Source organism: Empidonax traillii, unplaced genomic scaffold, assembly GCF_003031625.1.
Source record: "Empidonax traillii isolate 1590-97213 ecotype Southwest subspecies unplaced genomic scaffold, ASM303162v1 scaffold1683:size74120, whole genome shotgun sequence".
NCBI classification, from domain to species: domain Eukaryota; kingdom Metazoa; phylum Chordata; class Aves; order Passeriformes; family Tyrannidae; genus Empidonax; species Empidonax traillii.
The window spans coordinates 21,948-36,036 of record NW_020956876.1 but is presented as its reverse complement, the minus strand read 5'-3'; the positions used below and the strand labels follow the sequence as shown (position 1 = coordinate 36,036).

General features: G+C 46.8%; 1 protein-coding gene across 5 annotated transcripts; it reads right to left on the bottom strand.

The window, feature by feature from the left end:
* Nucleotides 1-5,803: 5,803 nt before the first annotated feature.
* On the bottom strand, nt 5,804-8,799 carry LOC114070765 (interleukin-17F-like). 5 transcript variants are annotated; one of them, XM_027908338.1, is made up of 6 exons: nt 8,719-8,799; nt 8,525-8,632; nt 7,708-7,751; nt 7,507-7,674; nt 6,153-6,183; nt 5,804-6,062 (listed from the first exon to the last, which is right to left on the bottom strand). In XM_027908338.1, the coding sequence occupies exons 1-6, from the start codon at nt 8,746-8,748 to the stop codon at nt 5,946-5,948; spliced, it is 498 nt and encodes a 165-aa protein (XP_027764139.1). In that variant the 5' UTR covers nt 8,749-8,799; the 3' UTR covers nt 5,804-5,945. The 5 variants fall into 5 exon arrangements, with proteins under 5 accessions (XP_027764139.1, XP_027764135.1, XP_027764133.1 ...); XM_027908334.1 differs by having other exon boundaries at nt 5,804-6,183; XM_027908332.1 differs by having other exon boundaries at nt 5,804-6,183; nt 7,507-7,751.
* Nucleotides 8,800-14,089: the final 5,290 nt, after the last annotated feature.

Below are 14,089 nucleotides of genomic sequence, written 5' to 3'. Positions count from 1 at the left end.
TTGAGGTTTTCAAGGATTTATGTAAATATCAGTCCAGGAAGATTGAAGGCGAGCTCACTGCCTTGTCCATCAGATAATCTCTCCATGTCCTACCACTCCTAGGAGTTTTGGAGAATTGTCTGCAATTAGCCCAAGTAGTAACCTTTAAAAGGTAAAATCAGAGAAAATCCAACCTTTCTTTACCTGGGAGTGATGTGCCATGGGCTGGAGTTGGCACTTGAGTAATGGAGACTGGTTAAAAATAGTGAGAAAGCTACTGGGTGGAAAAAGGTAGAACCAGCTCAGAAAGAGATGACGCAGCTGGAGCATCAAAACCCCAACAGCTTTCTGCTGACGGGCTGCAAAGATCATCGTCATCATGGAATAGTTTGGGTAGGAAGGAACCCCAAAGATCGTCTGGTTCCAACTCCCCTGCCATGAGTAGAGACACCTTCCACCAGGTTGCTCCAAGCCCTGTCCAGCCTGACCTGACTAAAGATGTTCCAATCCCCCTTCTAGAATCATCATTGTCCCTTGGACCATTTACAAACCCACTAAATCCGTGCCTGAGGACACGACCCTTTCTTATTTACTTGGCTTTGTGCTAAGTTCATGGTGACCTCTGCAAGCTGCTTGGGTGTCGTACATGCTCCTGCAGAAGTGTTTAATTGGTGATCAATTGGGCCGATTCACTGGGCCTTAGGACTACTTTCTTTCCTACTTCAAGTTCTCCCATAACTCCTGGCACAACGAGCCAAGAGATTTTCCCTCCCATTGCAGAGTTCAGTTGGAAAGGTGCAGAATAATCCCAAACCAATGTACCCTGCCACGGGTCACCTGATCAGTGTCCTTATTTTTCTGGGCAAACATTCATGATTACAGTCGACAGTGATCACAAGAGGAGACTGAAGAGACTAGGGCTCCTCTCTCACCCTTGCACAGCTCTTAGCAGTTTGAGGTTCAACAGGTAAAGCTTGTTCCTTCTTGTTTTCAAGAGTTGCAGCACAAATTTCTGCTAATTTGATGCCCTTAAACGATATCGTCATTGGAGGTACGGGGGGGCCAGGGTGTGGAAATTGCTGCAGAAGCCTCTTCAACATAAGAGTTTCCACTGCTCCCCATCTCAGTTTCGTGTCAGTTTGCAAAATCTGAGCAGCAGTGTCTTGGCAAACAGATTGCTTGGCAACCTGTGAGCAAAACCCAGCAGTTTGAGACTGGATTTGTGCAGCAAGTTATCAGATAACCAGGCTCACTGTTGCCACTTATCAAAGCAATCTATATAGAAACAAGATGCTTGTAAAAGGTGCTACAGATTCAGCCGCAAGGAGACCAAGAAACACAGGTTTAAGAAGACTGAAATAAAAAGCCAAACCAAAAAATTCTAGGGGCAAGTTAGAGAGAAGATAAACCATCTCTATCTGTTTACCAGATCAGGGAACTTTGATCATGATACAAATACATTATGCTTACTAAGAATGCAGATAAACAGAAACACGATGGTTTGTACAGGTTTTACTCACTCATAGAAACCTGTGCCCAGAAAAGAGTATTTTGTCAGTCCATATCCCCCAAAGAGCATCAAGCACATTTTTAATGTTTTGTTGAAGTTACAAGAAAAGGTGGAAAAGCTGTGCCACTTTTCTGAAGGAATAATAAATAAATAAAAAGCTACATAGAAAGCAGGAAGGGATTTCTCTGAGGACCTGAGGATTTGAACCTTCTACCACTATCTAGCCCTGGAAGTAGGGAGAATAATTTGAAAATATGGAATATGTTTTCAGTCATAGAATATCTTGAGTTGGAAGGGACCCACAAGTATCACTGAATTCCAACTCCTGGAACTTCTCTTTGTGAGCACCAAAAAACAGAAGGTATAGTTTGTTTCTGGTGATGAATCTGACTGGCATCTTCTCAGCTCCTGAAAATCAGCACCAGCACAGTCCCACCCCCACCAACAGCTCTGACTCTGACAAGTAGTACCAGACAATCACAGAAATTTTAAGCAAGTTTGGGGTTTCTTTGTCACTGTCATGTAACAGTCGTACAGAAAATGCAGGCCCAGCCCACTCAGTAGATTCTTCTAAAGCACAAGGTTAAAAATAATATCAAAGAAGTAAGAGGAAGAAGGGGATGGAGATAAAAGGAGATTGTGGAATTGCAGAATGGTTTGGATAAGAAGGAACCTTAAAGATCTCTTTTTACAACCTCCTGCCGTGGGCAGGCACACCTTCTACTCTCCCAGGGTTGCTCCAAGCACAGTCCAACAATTCCAGGGATGGGGCAGCCACAGCTTCTCTGGGCAACCTGGGCCAGGGCCTCACCACCCTCACAGGGAAGATCAAGGCAAGTCTCATGTTTTACCCCCTGATGGTGACATGGGAGCAGGTTTCTGGTCTGGTGTCTTGGGCCATCTCCAGAACTTGCAGCTGATACAGAAATTCACCCCATCATCTACACTCATCATGTTGGCACCAGCCCACAGATCTCCACAGGACTGACCAGAAAATTGCTCATACCCTTGAAGTTTCTCCTGTAAGGTCTAACTCTGAACAAACTATGTCAACGGCTGAGTTTTCCAGCCATTAGTCTTTTTTTCTGGTTTACCAAGCACAGACACAAATAATTTTGGGGTTGTTTCAAAAACAAGCAATATTTTCTGTGTAACAGGCTGGGCTGGTCCATAGTCCCTTTGAACATCCCTGTGGTCAGGGGTCCAAAGAAGTCTGACTCACACTTTCAGGTCATTACATCCACAGGTCACAGCACAAGTCAGGGAGGAGGCATCTACCTGAGCAGAGATCACTGCTGTGCCCCCCATGTTAATCCAGGGGTCTCTGCACCAACATCCCATGGGAATTGCTGCCCCAGGATCCTTGCCTGAGCTGCCAGAACAGGCACAGCAAGGGGAGAAGCGAGCAAGAGTCATGGAAAGGAGGTTAGTGAGAGGCAAGCAGAGGAGGAAAGGGATAGGAAAGGCCACGAGGCTCAGATACCAACCTGTGACTGGAGGTTGCTTGGCCCAGCGACTGGAGGTTGCTTGGCCCAGCAGGTTACAAGAAAATGCTGTGGCACTGCTGTTACACCTACAGATGTGTCTTCTCCTCCTGGTAAAAAAACTGAGTCCCTGAAGGCTTCCCTAAGCCACACCGAGAGCCACAGATGCCCAGCTGGACACTCAGCTGGGCTGGATCTGTAGCTGAGGTGTTAAGAAATAAGCAGAGCTTTTAGCAAAGGCTGGTCCCCAGCTCTGAACTGTGCTTGCTCTCAGTGGTGTTATGACTGTGCTGTTTACAAGAAGCACAAACTCATTTGCCATGTTCTCAGATTCACAGAATCACAGAATGGTTCGGGTTGGAAGGGACCTCAAAGATCATTCTAGTTCCAATCCCCAAATTAATAGATTGCTGGAAGTGAAAGCCAGCACCTTAAATATAACCAGGCTCGTGTTTACAACCAGCTGCACTCTAAGAATGATGCCATCAGAAGGAAACAGCCCCCATTGCTCATTTTGTTTAGAAACAATCCCCACACCTCCCTAAGAGGTGTTTGGTTTGCAATTGGTAGCTCTGGCTGCAAAACCTCATGACCTGTGGGAGAGACTTCCTTAATTAGCTACCTGTGTATTTTCTTGATTAGCTACTTCATCATTCATCCAGGCAGGACAACTCTTAAGGCAAGGTAGTGGATGTTTAGGAGCATCACCCTGAACCCCATGTCAAAGCAGTTACGTCTGAGAAGAGAGAGAGAGAGTAGTTTTCTCCCTGAAAAACAAGTGAGGACAACCCCAGGAGGTGGACTTATCGAGAGGGAAAGAAATAGGTCAGGAGTAAGAAGCGGGTTACGGTTTCCTGGTCAGTGGTTACTGTAAGAGCAGAGCTGGTGATACAAGAGAGCGAGCAGAAAACGCCTCCAGAGGTTTGCTCTGCACCACATGAAGAGCTTGGTGGTCATAACGAAACAGCTGCTGCCACAAATGAGTACAAATGCCTGTAACTGAATGAGATGGTTACCCATGGGCTGTTGAAACAGCTCCCAGTGACCCACAGGGCAGAGAATACACTCGACTCCACAGAAAAGCACCAAAGCATTCATCACAGAACCACAGAATCACAGAATTTTTGGGGTTAGAAGAAAGCTTAAAGATCATCTAGTTCCAAGCCCCCTTGCCATGGGCAAGGGCACCTTGCACTAGACCAGGTTGCTCCAAGCCACGTCCATCATGGCCTTGTGTCATTTAGACCCAACAACTTGCCCGACCTACTCTGGGGAGGAAACCAAGAGTCTACCTGCACCAGGTGGATCTAATTTTAAGTGGTTTCTGTGCAGTCAAAATGAAATACGAGAATGCGTTCACACAGGTTTGCCCTGATTTAAAAGCAGGGGGGAAAAGGAAATAGAAGCTTAAAGCCTCCACCAACAGAAATCAAAGTCAGAGGTCTGAGAGTCTGGCTCAGCTCTGGGTGAAAGATAAAGTAATGCCAAAAAAAAAAAAAAAAGCAACATTGCAGCAATTTGATAAAATAATAAATAGTTATAGAATCACAGAATATCCTGAGCTGGAAGGGACGCACAAGGATCACTGGGTCCAGCTCCTGAATAGTGAGTCTTTTTAGTCTCTGCTCCTTGTGCATCTAAGGGAGAGAAAGGGCAATTCTTCCTTTCCTAAGGTAGGACATCTCAGCTCAGCAGACAACCCTGCCCTGCAGGTACAATTCCTCGTTCCCTTGATGAGTAGGGATCCTCTTCCACCACTTCAATCCCAACGCCTATTATTTAGCTGGCTGAAGAGGAGCAAGATGAAGCCACCTCACATTTCCCTGCATTCCTGCTCAGCCAACCATCCACCTGGTGGAGAAGAAGGGTGTTTGTAAGGATGACTTCTTCTCTGGGAGACGATAGGACAGGCCTTTCCCAGCTCTCATAAACCAGGTTCCCAAATTCCAGCTGCAACCCTGCAATGTGGTATCTCCCACTTCATTTCCCACCATCCCTAGAGACCATCCCCAAGGTCTGAAGAACCCGGCTCCATTGTCATCTCCCTCATCTTTTCACCTATTTAGGCTGCAAATTCTCTTCTGCTCCCTCTTACTCATATCACTGTACTGGAAAATGCCTGATCTTTGCTGTATCTGCTGTATCTCTGTATCTGCTTCCATTTTGAGCTACCACAAAACAACATTTTTTTTAAATAAAATATGATTTTTTATTCAGCAGATAAGTTATTTAATAAATACAGATTAAAATTATCCTTTTTTTTTCTTTTTGTACTCTGAGCACACACAAAGCCATAAATACAGTCATAAATAGAAGACATAAATATAGATATAAATATTCATTGGTTCTTTACCATTTTAACACTCATTGCAGTGAACTCAGTTCTGTCCCAAAATGCTCTGCAATAAATCAGCCCATACCAAATAAAACCAAACAAATGCAGAATATGATAACAGTTCAGGCCCTGTTGGCACAAATGTTTGATTGACACAGATAATATCTTAGTGAGCAGGGGTAGCCGGAGAAGGGAAAGGGGTAGAGGACGAGTAAGGGAAGGAGAAGGTGCAGGAGGAGGAATTTTTTATGGCAGTGCTTGGGGGTAGGTACTCATTAGGGCAACTTTTGAAACTATAACTCATTTGATTCACCAAACCGATATAAACCACAATGAAAAATAAATTCAAAAAAAAAGCACTGCTTTACCCTCTCACCGCTTGAGGTCACAAACAAAGTTTTTTCTCCATCCCTCTCCCTCCCCTCCATCACCAGCTACCAGTGATTCCCATTCTAAAATCCATCAAGCAACAACAACTGAATCATGAGGTAATTTCAGGAGGCAATTTGCTCAGGTTTGGAAGGGCGATGTCATGTTGAGTTCCTGGGATTCACAGTGGGCAACTGTGGGATTTCACCAGAGGGGTGTCTGTAGATATACTGCTTCTTCCCAGTGCCACCTGCCCTACTGATTCCTCCTAGGAGTGGTGGCGGATGACTGGAGTGACGCAGGTGCAGCCCACGGTGATGAGTTTCTTCTCCAGGCGGTAGGTGGGCCGGCAGCCCTGCTGCTCCCGCCGCAGGACGAGGATCTCCTGCTTGATGGGGACGGAGTTGAGGCTGTGGTCCTCCTGCCCCAGGGGGTTCACACAGCCAGAGAGGCGGCACTGGGCTTCAGCAATCACCTGGGGGAAGCGGTTGGGGTCCTCGTCGAGCCTGGGGATGGGCACAGGAAAGGGATTTATGTCTTTGCACAGCACGGGTTGGCAGGATCTTCTTGTTTATCTCCATGGAGGCACTCTACTGTTCACCTGTGCCTCCTCACTGTGACACCTGGCCAAATAACTTCCCTATCCTCAACATTTTTTACAACGATTTCCTAGAAATGGAATCAATTTTGGGAGGGTAATAGTGCTGTATCATTCTTTGGGGATTGATGAATGGAGAGGAGCTGAGTTAAATACAGAACTCACTGCAATCTCACAATTCATTTTTTTAAATGGTTTTAAAAATGGTTTTAATTTCAGAATTCAGAAACTTCTTTCAGTTTGGAAAATTTAGAATTACAATGGACTGACATCATTCTTTTCCCAGGGAAATAATTCATTTCATCATCATTTCAACCCTATACGGTGCTACAGACTGGGGACAGAGTGGCTGGAAAGCTGGAAAAGTACCTGGGGGTGCTAACTGCCCATGACTGAACATGAGTCAGGTGTACCCAAGTGGCCAAGAAGGCCAGTGGCACCTGGGCTGTCCCAGCATTGGTGTGTCACAGCCCCAGGGCAGTACCTGTCCCTGTGCTGGCACTGCTGGGGCACCTCCAGGGCTGGGAGCAGTTCTGGGCCCCTCAGACAAGAGAGACACTGAGGGGCTGGAGCGTGTTCAGGGAAGGGAATGGAGCTGGGGAAGGGGTTGGAGCACCAGGAGCAGCTGAGGGAGCTGGGGGGGGTCTCAGCCTGGAGAAAAGGAGGCTCAGGAGGGACCTTCTCTCTCTCTCCAACTCTCTGACAGGAGGGTGGACCCACGTATAGGTCGGGCTCTGCTCCCAAGGAACAAGTGGCAAGAGAAAAAGGCTTCAAGTGGTGCCAAGAGAGGTTTAGTTTAGATACCAGGAAAAAATTTTTCCGCAAAGAGGTTGACCACCCCTGGCACAGCTGCCCAGAGCAGTCATGGAATCACCATCCCTGAAGGGGTTTAAAATCTGTGTAGATGTGACACTTGGGGACATGGTTTAGTGGTGGCCCTGGCAGTGCTGGGGGAATGGTTGGACTCGATGATCTTAGAGGCGTTTTCCAACCTAAATGATTCTGTCTGTGATTGACACAGGCGGACAAGAGGATTAAAAACCCTTCCAAAGCACTGCAAACAGTTTCTCTTGGAGAAATGTCACCCAGCATCAAAAATCAGCATGTGTCAAGAAGTGTTTGTAATATTTACAGGACTCTGGGCATATGCTGAGAAGCAGCCATCGTTCACCCCAAAAAAAACCCTCTCTGTACACAGATATCACAATTAAGATAACAAGTAAGCAGTTACCTGTAATCCCAAGGAGCGAGAGATCGGTTCCTGATATCGTGGACCATCCTAAAGGCATGATGTGACTTGATGATACGAATGTTGACTTCCACTGATGTGGGGAATTTGGGATCTCTTTGGTTCAGGCAATCTTCACTCAGCCTCACAGAGGCACCAGCCTTGCTGGGTTGAGCATGAACTACCTTCTTATGGGGTGAGCTCCTTACAGTGAGTGCTAGAATCAGCACCAAAAACAGTGATCTGAACTGGAAGAGAGGAAAGTTATCTTAGTTCTGTCCAGTCAAGAAAAGAAGAGCACAAAGAGCCAAGTCTTTACTAAACTGGACCATCTTCTTACTTATATTTGGTTGAGACAGGCCAGCATGAGCAAACAGCACAACACTGCAAATAAAACTCATCAGTACAGATGCTAAAGTCTGACTTAAATTCTGATTTTAATTCTGATTCATAGTCAGCTTTGCACCAAGAAGAACATCCCTTCTTGTGCCTTAGAAATCCAGCAAGCCATTTCTCAGGACAGTAAAGACTAGCAATCCCTCATCTGCTGGAAATAACACTTTTTCCAAGGAAATCTGAGATTCTCGGGCCATCTCCAGTAGACAGAGTTTTAGTGACTCATAGAGTCATAGAATATCTTGAGTTGGAAGGGACTCACAAGGATCATCAAATCCAACTCCCAAAAAGAAGGCAAAATAAATGAAGAGGTTTTAAGGAAATCACAGGAGCTGACAGTGCTGCAAATGCTACCCAGGCTGAAATTTAAATTCATATATGTTCACAGTGAAATTTCAGCAGTTTTGATAACAAGTGTTGATAACTAAGAGATAAATAAATAATAAATAGTCCATTGCATCCTTGTCACTCAACCACCAAACACAGCTGCATCAGAGAGAATCAGCATCCCATTCAGCTCCCACCAGGACCAAAAGGATTTCTTGTAGAAATGACAGGACCTGCACTCTGCTTTCTCTCTTGCAGAAAATATTTCTTAACCTTTACATTAAATATAGGTACTTACCATGGCAGTGTAGCTGGAAAAAGCCATGGCCACCTCTCTGCTGCTTTGGGTGGATGCACAGGGTGACAAGGCACGAGACTTCTCCTTCTCTGAGACCCCTTCCACCTGCTTGTGTCTCAAAGCCAGTTGTGATCTCCTTTTTATAGCAAAGTTCAGCCACTACCACCCTTTCCATTGCAGCACAGCTGCTTTACCTGACCCGAGGTTAAGAGCTGATATTTCATTTCCTAGCCCACTTCCTCCCATCTACCTCCAAAAAGGGGAGGGCAGATACTATCACCAGAATCCCAGATTAGCCAATACCATTTATTCAGGCAGATAAAGAGATAAGAAAAAGAAAAAGAGAGAAAAAAAATTGTTCGGGCAGCTTTTTTTTTTTTTTACCCCCTCCCACCCCCTCTTTCTAATAATAATGTTGTTTCACCACAAACCCATGTGTGGATGCACCTCCACGTGCCTCACACAAACCAAACGGCAGAGATGAGCAAGCTGCAAAAGCCAGGCACCCAGCAAGGCTTTCAAAATGAGGACAGGACACGGGAGTGCTGCTTTCCTGCCCCTCCTCTGGCCTTGTCAGCTGCATGGACCTTGGAGCAGCATTTCTCCTGGACGGACTCCTTGGACATTCATGATGGGAAATGGAGATGGGGAAGGGTCTGGAGCACCAGGAGTAGCTGAGGGAGCTGGGAGGGCTCAGCCTGGAGAAAAGGAGGCTCAGGGGGGACCTTATCCCTCTCTGAAACTCCCTGACAGGAAGGTGGAGCCAGGTGGGGGTTAGGCTCTTCTCCCAGGCAATATGTGACAGGACAAGAGGATATAGTCTCAAGCTGTGCCAGGGGAGATTTAAGTTGGAAGAACTTCTTCTCAGAAAGGGTAATTAGACATTGGAATGGGCTTCCCAGGGAAGTGGTGGAGTCCCCATCGCTGGAGGTGTTCATGGAAAGACTGGACGTGGCACTCAGTGCTCTGGTGTGGTTGACAAGGTGGGAAATGGTCAAAGGTTGGACTCGATGACCTCAGAGGTCTTTTCCAACCTAAATGATTCTGTGATTCTGTGTGACCTTCCCCACAGTCATACCGCACTGCATTCTACTTAACTCTCCTCTGAGTGCCACTGGGGCTGGAAAAAACCATTTTTAAACAGTTTTTACTGATTTTAAAGTGTCTGAAAGGGCTGTACCATCCCTACCAGAGCAGTGGCTGTAGACAGCGATGGCATAGCAATGGTGAGGGATGAGGTGAGGGGACAGCTGGGAGACTAGGACTCCCTGTGGTAGCACTGGAGCAAACTCATGTGCAGTGAATATGTGTACGTGTGTGTGCATGTGTATATATATGTATATGGAATAACAGAATCAATTAGTTGGGAAAGACCTCTGAGATCATCAAGTCCAACCTATGTCCTATCATCACTATGTCAACTAGACCGTGGCACAAAGTTCCTTGTCCAGTCTTTCCTTAAACACCTCCAGGGACAGTGACCCCATCACTGGATCTCTCCAGCAGCTGCCCTGGGTCCCCCAGTCCCCCATTCCACAGACACAAACACCCACCAGTGGTTGCTCCTTACCAGCAGCCAACTCCCAGGTCCCACCATCTCCCCTGTAGCTAAGTCTAGACCTCCCAGTATTCCCAGTGGCCAATTATGAGACCCACTAGTCTCTGGTCTGTCATCCTGCCCAGATTTGTGGCTGCTCCAACACCCAGAGCACATCCAGCTTGATGTCTTTAGCATTTCCACGCTGACATAAACCCTCACACACACACGCATGTTCTTTATTGATCCACCTTCATCCTTTCCTTTCCCCAGCTTTGCTCCTTCCTCTATACACCTCACAAGTCTTGCACAATCCCAAATACTCTTCCCAGCACACCATAACAAGTCCCATAATCCTATAGTCAGCAGGGTGATGTGGGGAAAGCCTCTCCCATTAACTTATCTGGGGGGACTCAGATGTGTACTGGGGTTGACTGTCCCCCTCGGACAGCCCTGGAAGAGCTGGCTCAGGGACTTCATTGGTGCTGCGTTATTGCTGTTCCTCTGTCTGGTTCCTCCACTCCTTAGTGTTCATGGAAAATTTAATGACTCTTAATCATGCAATCCTCATTTTATAATTAGGGGAGAGAGGAATGAAAGTAAAAGTGGAAACAGGACTCTACATTCTGTGATCCAGAAAGGATCAACCACAAACTGGAAGGGAAAGACTAATGCATGTGTTGTTTCCTCAGGAGCACCAGTAGGTCTCTTTGGGAGTAAAAGCTATTTTTATGGCAGAAAAAAGGCCTATATAACCATTTTAATCAGCTTTTCTGTGGAGAAGAGCCCTGAGAGAAATGTTTCCCAAAGCCACATAGCCAAGCTGGAAGCAGAGGACTGAAGTGTAGGACTCTTCACACAAAGTCATTTTCAGTCCTCCAGGAAATCGACAGATTTATGACATTTTTGCTCCTACAGAAAATCAGAACCCTCTTACAAATTTTCGTAATTTTCCAGTGAGAAGGGACTAATCTGGTCTGAATAATACCAGCAGAAATCTCCATCGGCTGATGCTTTACGTCGCTGCAGGATGTTGTCATAATTTTGTGGTCTGAATCAACTCTCAGCTCAGAAACCTGAGACTCGCCTCACGTAAATTTTTCACATTTCAGGTTGCTATGTTTACCTGAAGTAATATAAATCCTGTGACACATGTTCCTATTCTGACTGTTCTATGTATCCACCACCGCATCTACTGAGATGCGACGCTAAGCATGGAAGAGCAAGAGAGGGGAGAATTACCAGAAATCCACCTTTTTTAGCCCAGCAACTGACCTCCTTTTTTTCCCCTGAGTGCTGGCTGTGAAGGGAAAGGGCATTGCCATGAAAATGGGTTGGACTGTGCAGGAACAGGGTTAAGGGGAAACCATTATGTGTGATGAAGCAATGATGTCATCACGTCAAGTACCAGGTTATGAGCCCGCACCACCACTTTCCACTCACATCTTGTGCCTTCAGCAGCCCGTAAATTCAGCAGGGGTTCCCTCTTTGACCCTAACTTTCCTATGATTGAACCTGTCTTTCACTGAAGTTCACTGAAAATTTGATTGAAAGGGGTCACCGCACTCAAACCATTAGAAGGGAGGAAAAATATTCATGGAATCACAGAATGGTCTGTGTTGGAAGGGATGTTAAAGATCATCTAGTTTCACCCCTTTGCCATGGGCAGGGACACCTTCCACTGTCCCAGGTTGCTCCAAGCCCTGTCCAGCCTGGCCTTGAACACTTCCAGAAGTGGGGCAGCCACAGCTTCTCTGGGTAACCTGTGCCAGGGCCTCACCCCCGCCCCCCAGGAAAGAATTTCTTCCTTAAATATAGGAATATTTAGTTATCTCAAAAAGTTGTTCACTCCCACACATCACAGCCTTGGAGCAGGGATGGGGACTTGGAAATAAACCAGAAAATTTTAATTTCACTTACAAGAATTCTTCTACTCTTGAGTTACTATAAGGAAACCCCACTGTTTGCACTGTTACACACAGGTTCAGGTTTTCACAGCACTGCAGGCATAAGAAATTCCTCATTTCAGGTTGGGCTTGCATCACAGAATGGTTTAGGTTGTAAGGCACCCTAAAGCTCACCTCTTTCCAAGCCTCTGCCAGGGGCAGGGACCCCTTCCACCACACCAGGTTGCTCAGGGGACTGTCTGTAACCTGCAGCAGGAAAGGGCTGAGATTGCCACATCTGAAAGCTCTGGATGTCAAGATCAAATCAATATTTCAGGCTGAGGTGGCTGCAGCACAGGGCAGGGTTTGTACCTCCAGCAGCTTGTTCCTGCCTCTCTGGCCACCCCAGATTTTACCCTTCTGGTGTGTGACACCACAAGATCACCTTCTGGTTTAGAGCTCTGACCGATCACATCCACACGGGGGTTACCCTGGGCAGGGTTTGCTCGCAGAGCTTTATCACACCAGCAAGATTCGTGACCAAGTGCAGGCCACAGCCAAGAGGTGTGAACCGAAAACACCAAAATTTCAGGGGAAATGTGGCTGACAGGTGTGCCACAGGTACCACCAGTGGAAACCTCTGAATGGGAATGTTGCTCCAGCACAACAGTGACCACAGCTCTGTGTTATATCTGTGGGACCTCTGAGGGGACCAGTGGCATCTCTGGGCTCCCTCCATAGGCCAAGGACAGACCTCATTTTCGGCTGTCACCCCTGAGTCTTCCTCATGCTTTGGTCAGAGCTGCAGGATGAACGGGAGGCAGGGATTACGTGATGCTGATGGTGCTGGTGTGGGGAATTCACTCCTAATCCCTGCAGTCTGAGTGTTTACCTGTCCTGCAGCAGGGAGATAAATGGGGGTGTTGATTTCTAGAATCAGTAACCCCGCAGAAAGGGGGTGGACTCAGGGTTTGAGAAATACAGTGATAAGGTACAAAGTGACAAAGGGCCATGAAAATGCTCTGAGGGCTGCATCACCTCAGCTATGGAGAGAGGATGGAAGATCTAGGCTTGTTCAACCTGGAGAAGAGAAGGCTCCAGAGAGACCTGAGAGTCCCATCTGGTGCTTAAAAGGGCTCCAAGAAAGCTAGAGAGAGGCTTTCAACAAGGGCTTGGAGTGACAGGACAAGGAGGAAAGGTTTCACAGTGTCAGAGGGAAGGATTAGATATTAGGAATAAATTCTTTCCTGTGAGGGTGGTGAGGCCCTGGCACAGGTTGCCCAGAAAAGCTGTGGCTGCCCCATCCCTGGAAGTGTCCAAGGACAGGTTGAACAGGGCTTGGACGGAAGTTGTGGAAGGTGTCCCTGCCCATTGGACAGGGACAGTTGGATTAGATGAGCTCTAAGGTCCTTTCCAACACAAATCATCCTAAGATTCTATAAAATAAGGTGCCAGGGAACTAGTGGGTGCTGGACCAAGCCCATGGCAGGACAGGTGGGCTGGTTTTTGGGTGAGGCAAGAGGGGAGCAATGGGCAGGCTCTGTGTCAGGTCACTCAACTCAAAACAAGGCTCAGGGCCAGAACTGGGGCTCCTTTTCTCAATCCCACGCAGCAGGGATGAGATCAGGGAAATTATTAGGGACACAGCTTGAAAGGAGGTGACAGGGAACATACATGACCAAATTCTTTGGTTGTTTTTGTTGGATTCCCTGAATTGTTACTTTTCCTACCTGTGATCTTCAATATCAAAAGGAGCGTGATGTCTCTCAAGAAAGGCTGCACACTTCCCATGAGATCTTCCCTGGCTCCCCCCTCCTGTCAGGGAGTTGCAGAGAGTGAGAAGGTCCCCCCTGAGTCTCCTTTTCTTCAGGTTGAGCCCTCCCAGCTCCCTCAGCTGCTCCTGGTGCTCCAGCCCCTTCCCCAGCTTTGTTCCCTTCCCTGAACACACTCCAGACCCTCAAAGTCTTTCTTGTTGTGAAGGGCCCAAAACTGAAATACATTTTTATAATATATAATTTTTTTTTATAATACATATAAAAATACAGCAGCTGTCCATGTGGCTGAGCATCCAGGAACTGGATGACCTCTCTGGTGGTATCACAGATTCAGGCTGTTTGTCAGATCCAGCTGATCCCCACAAAC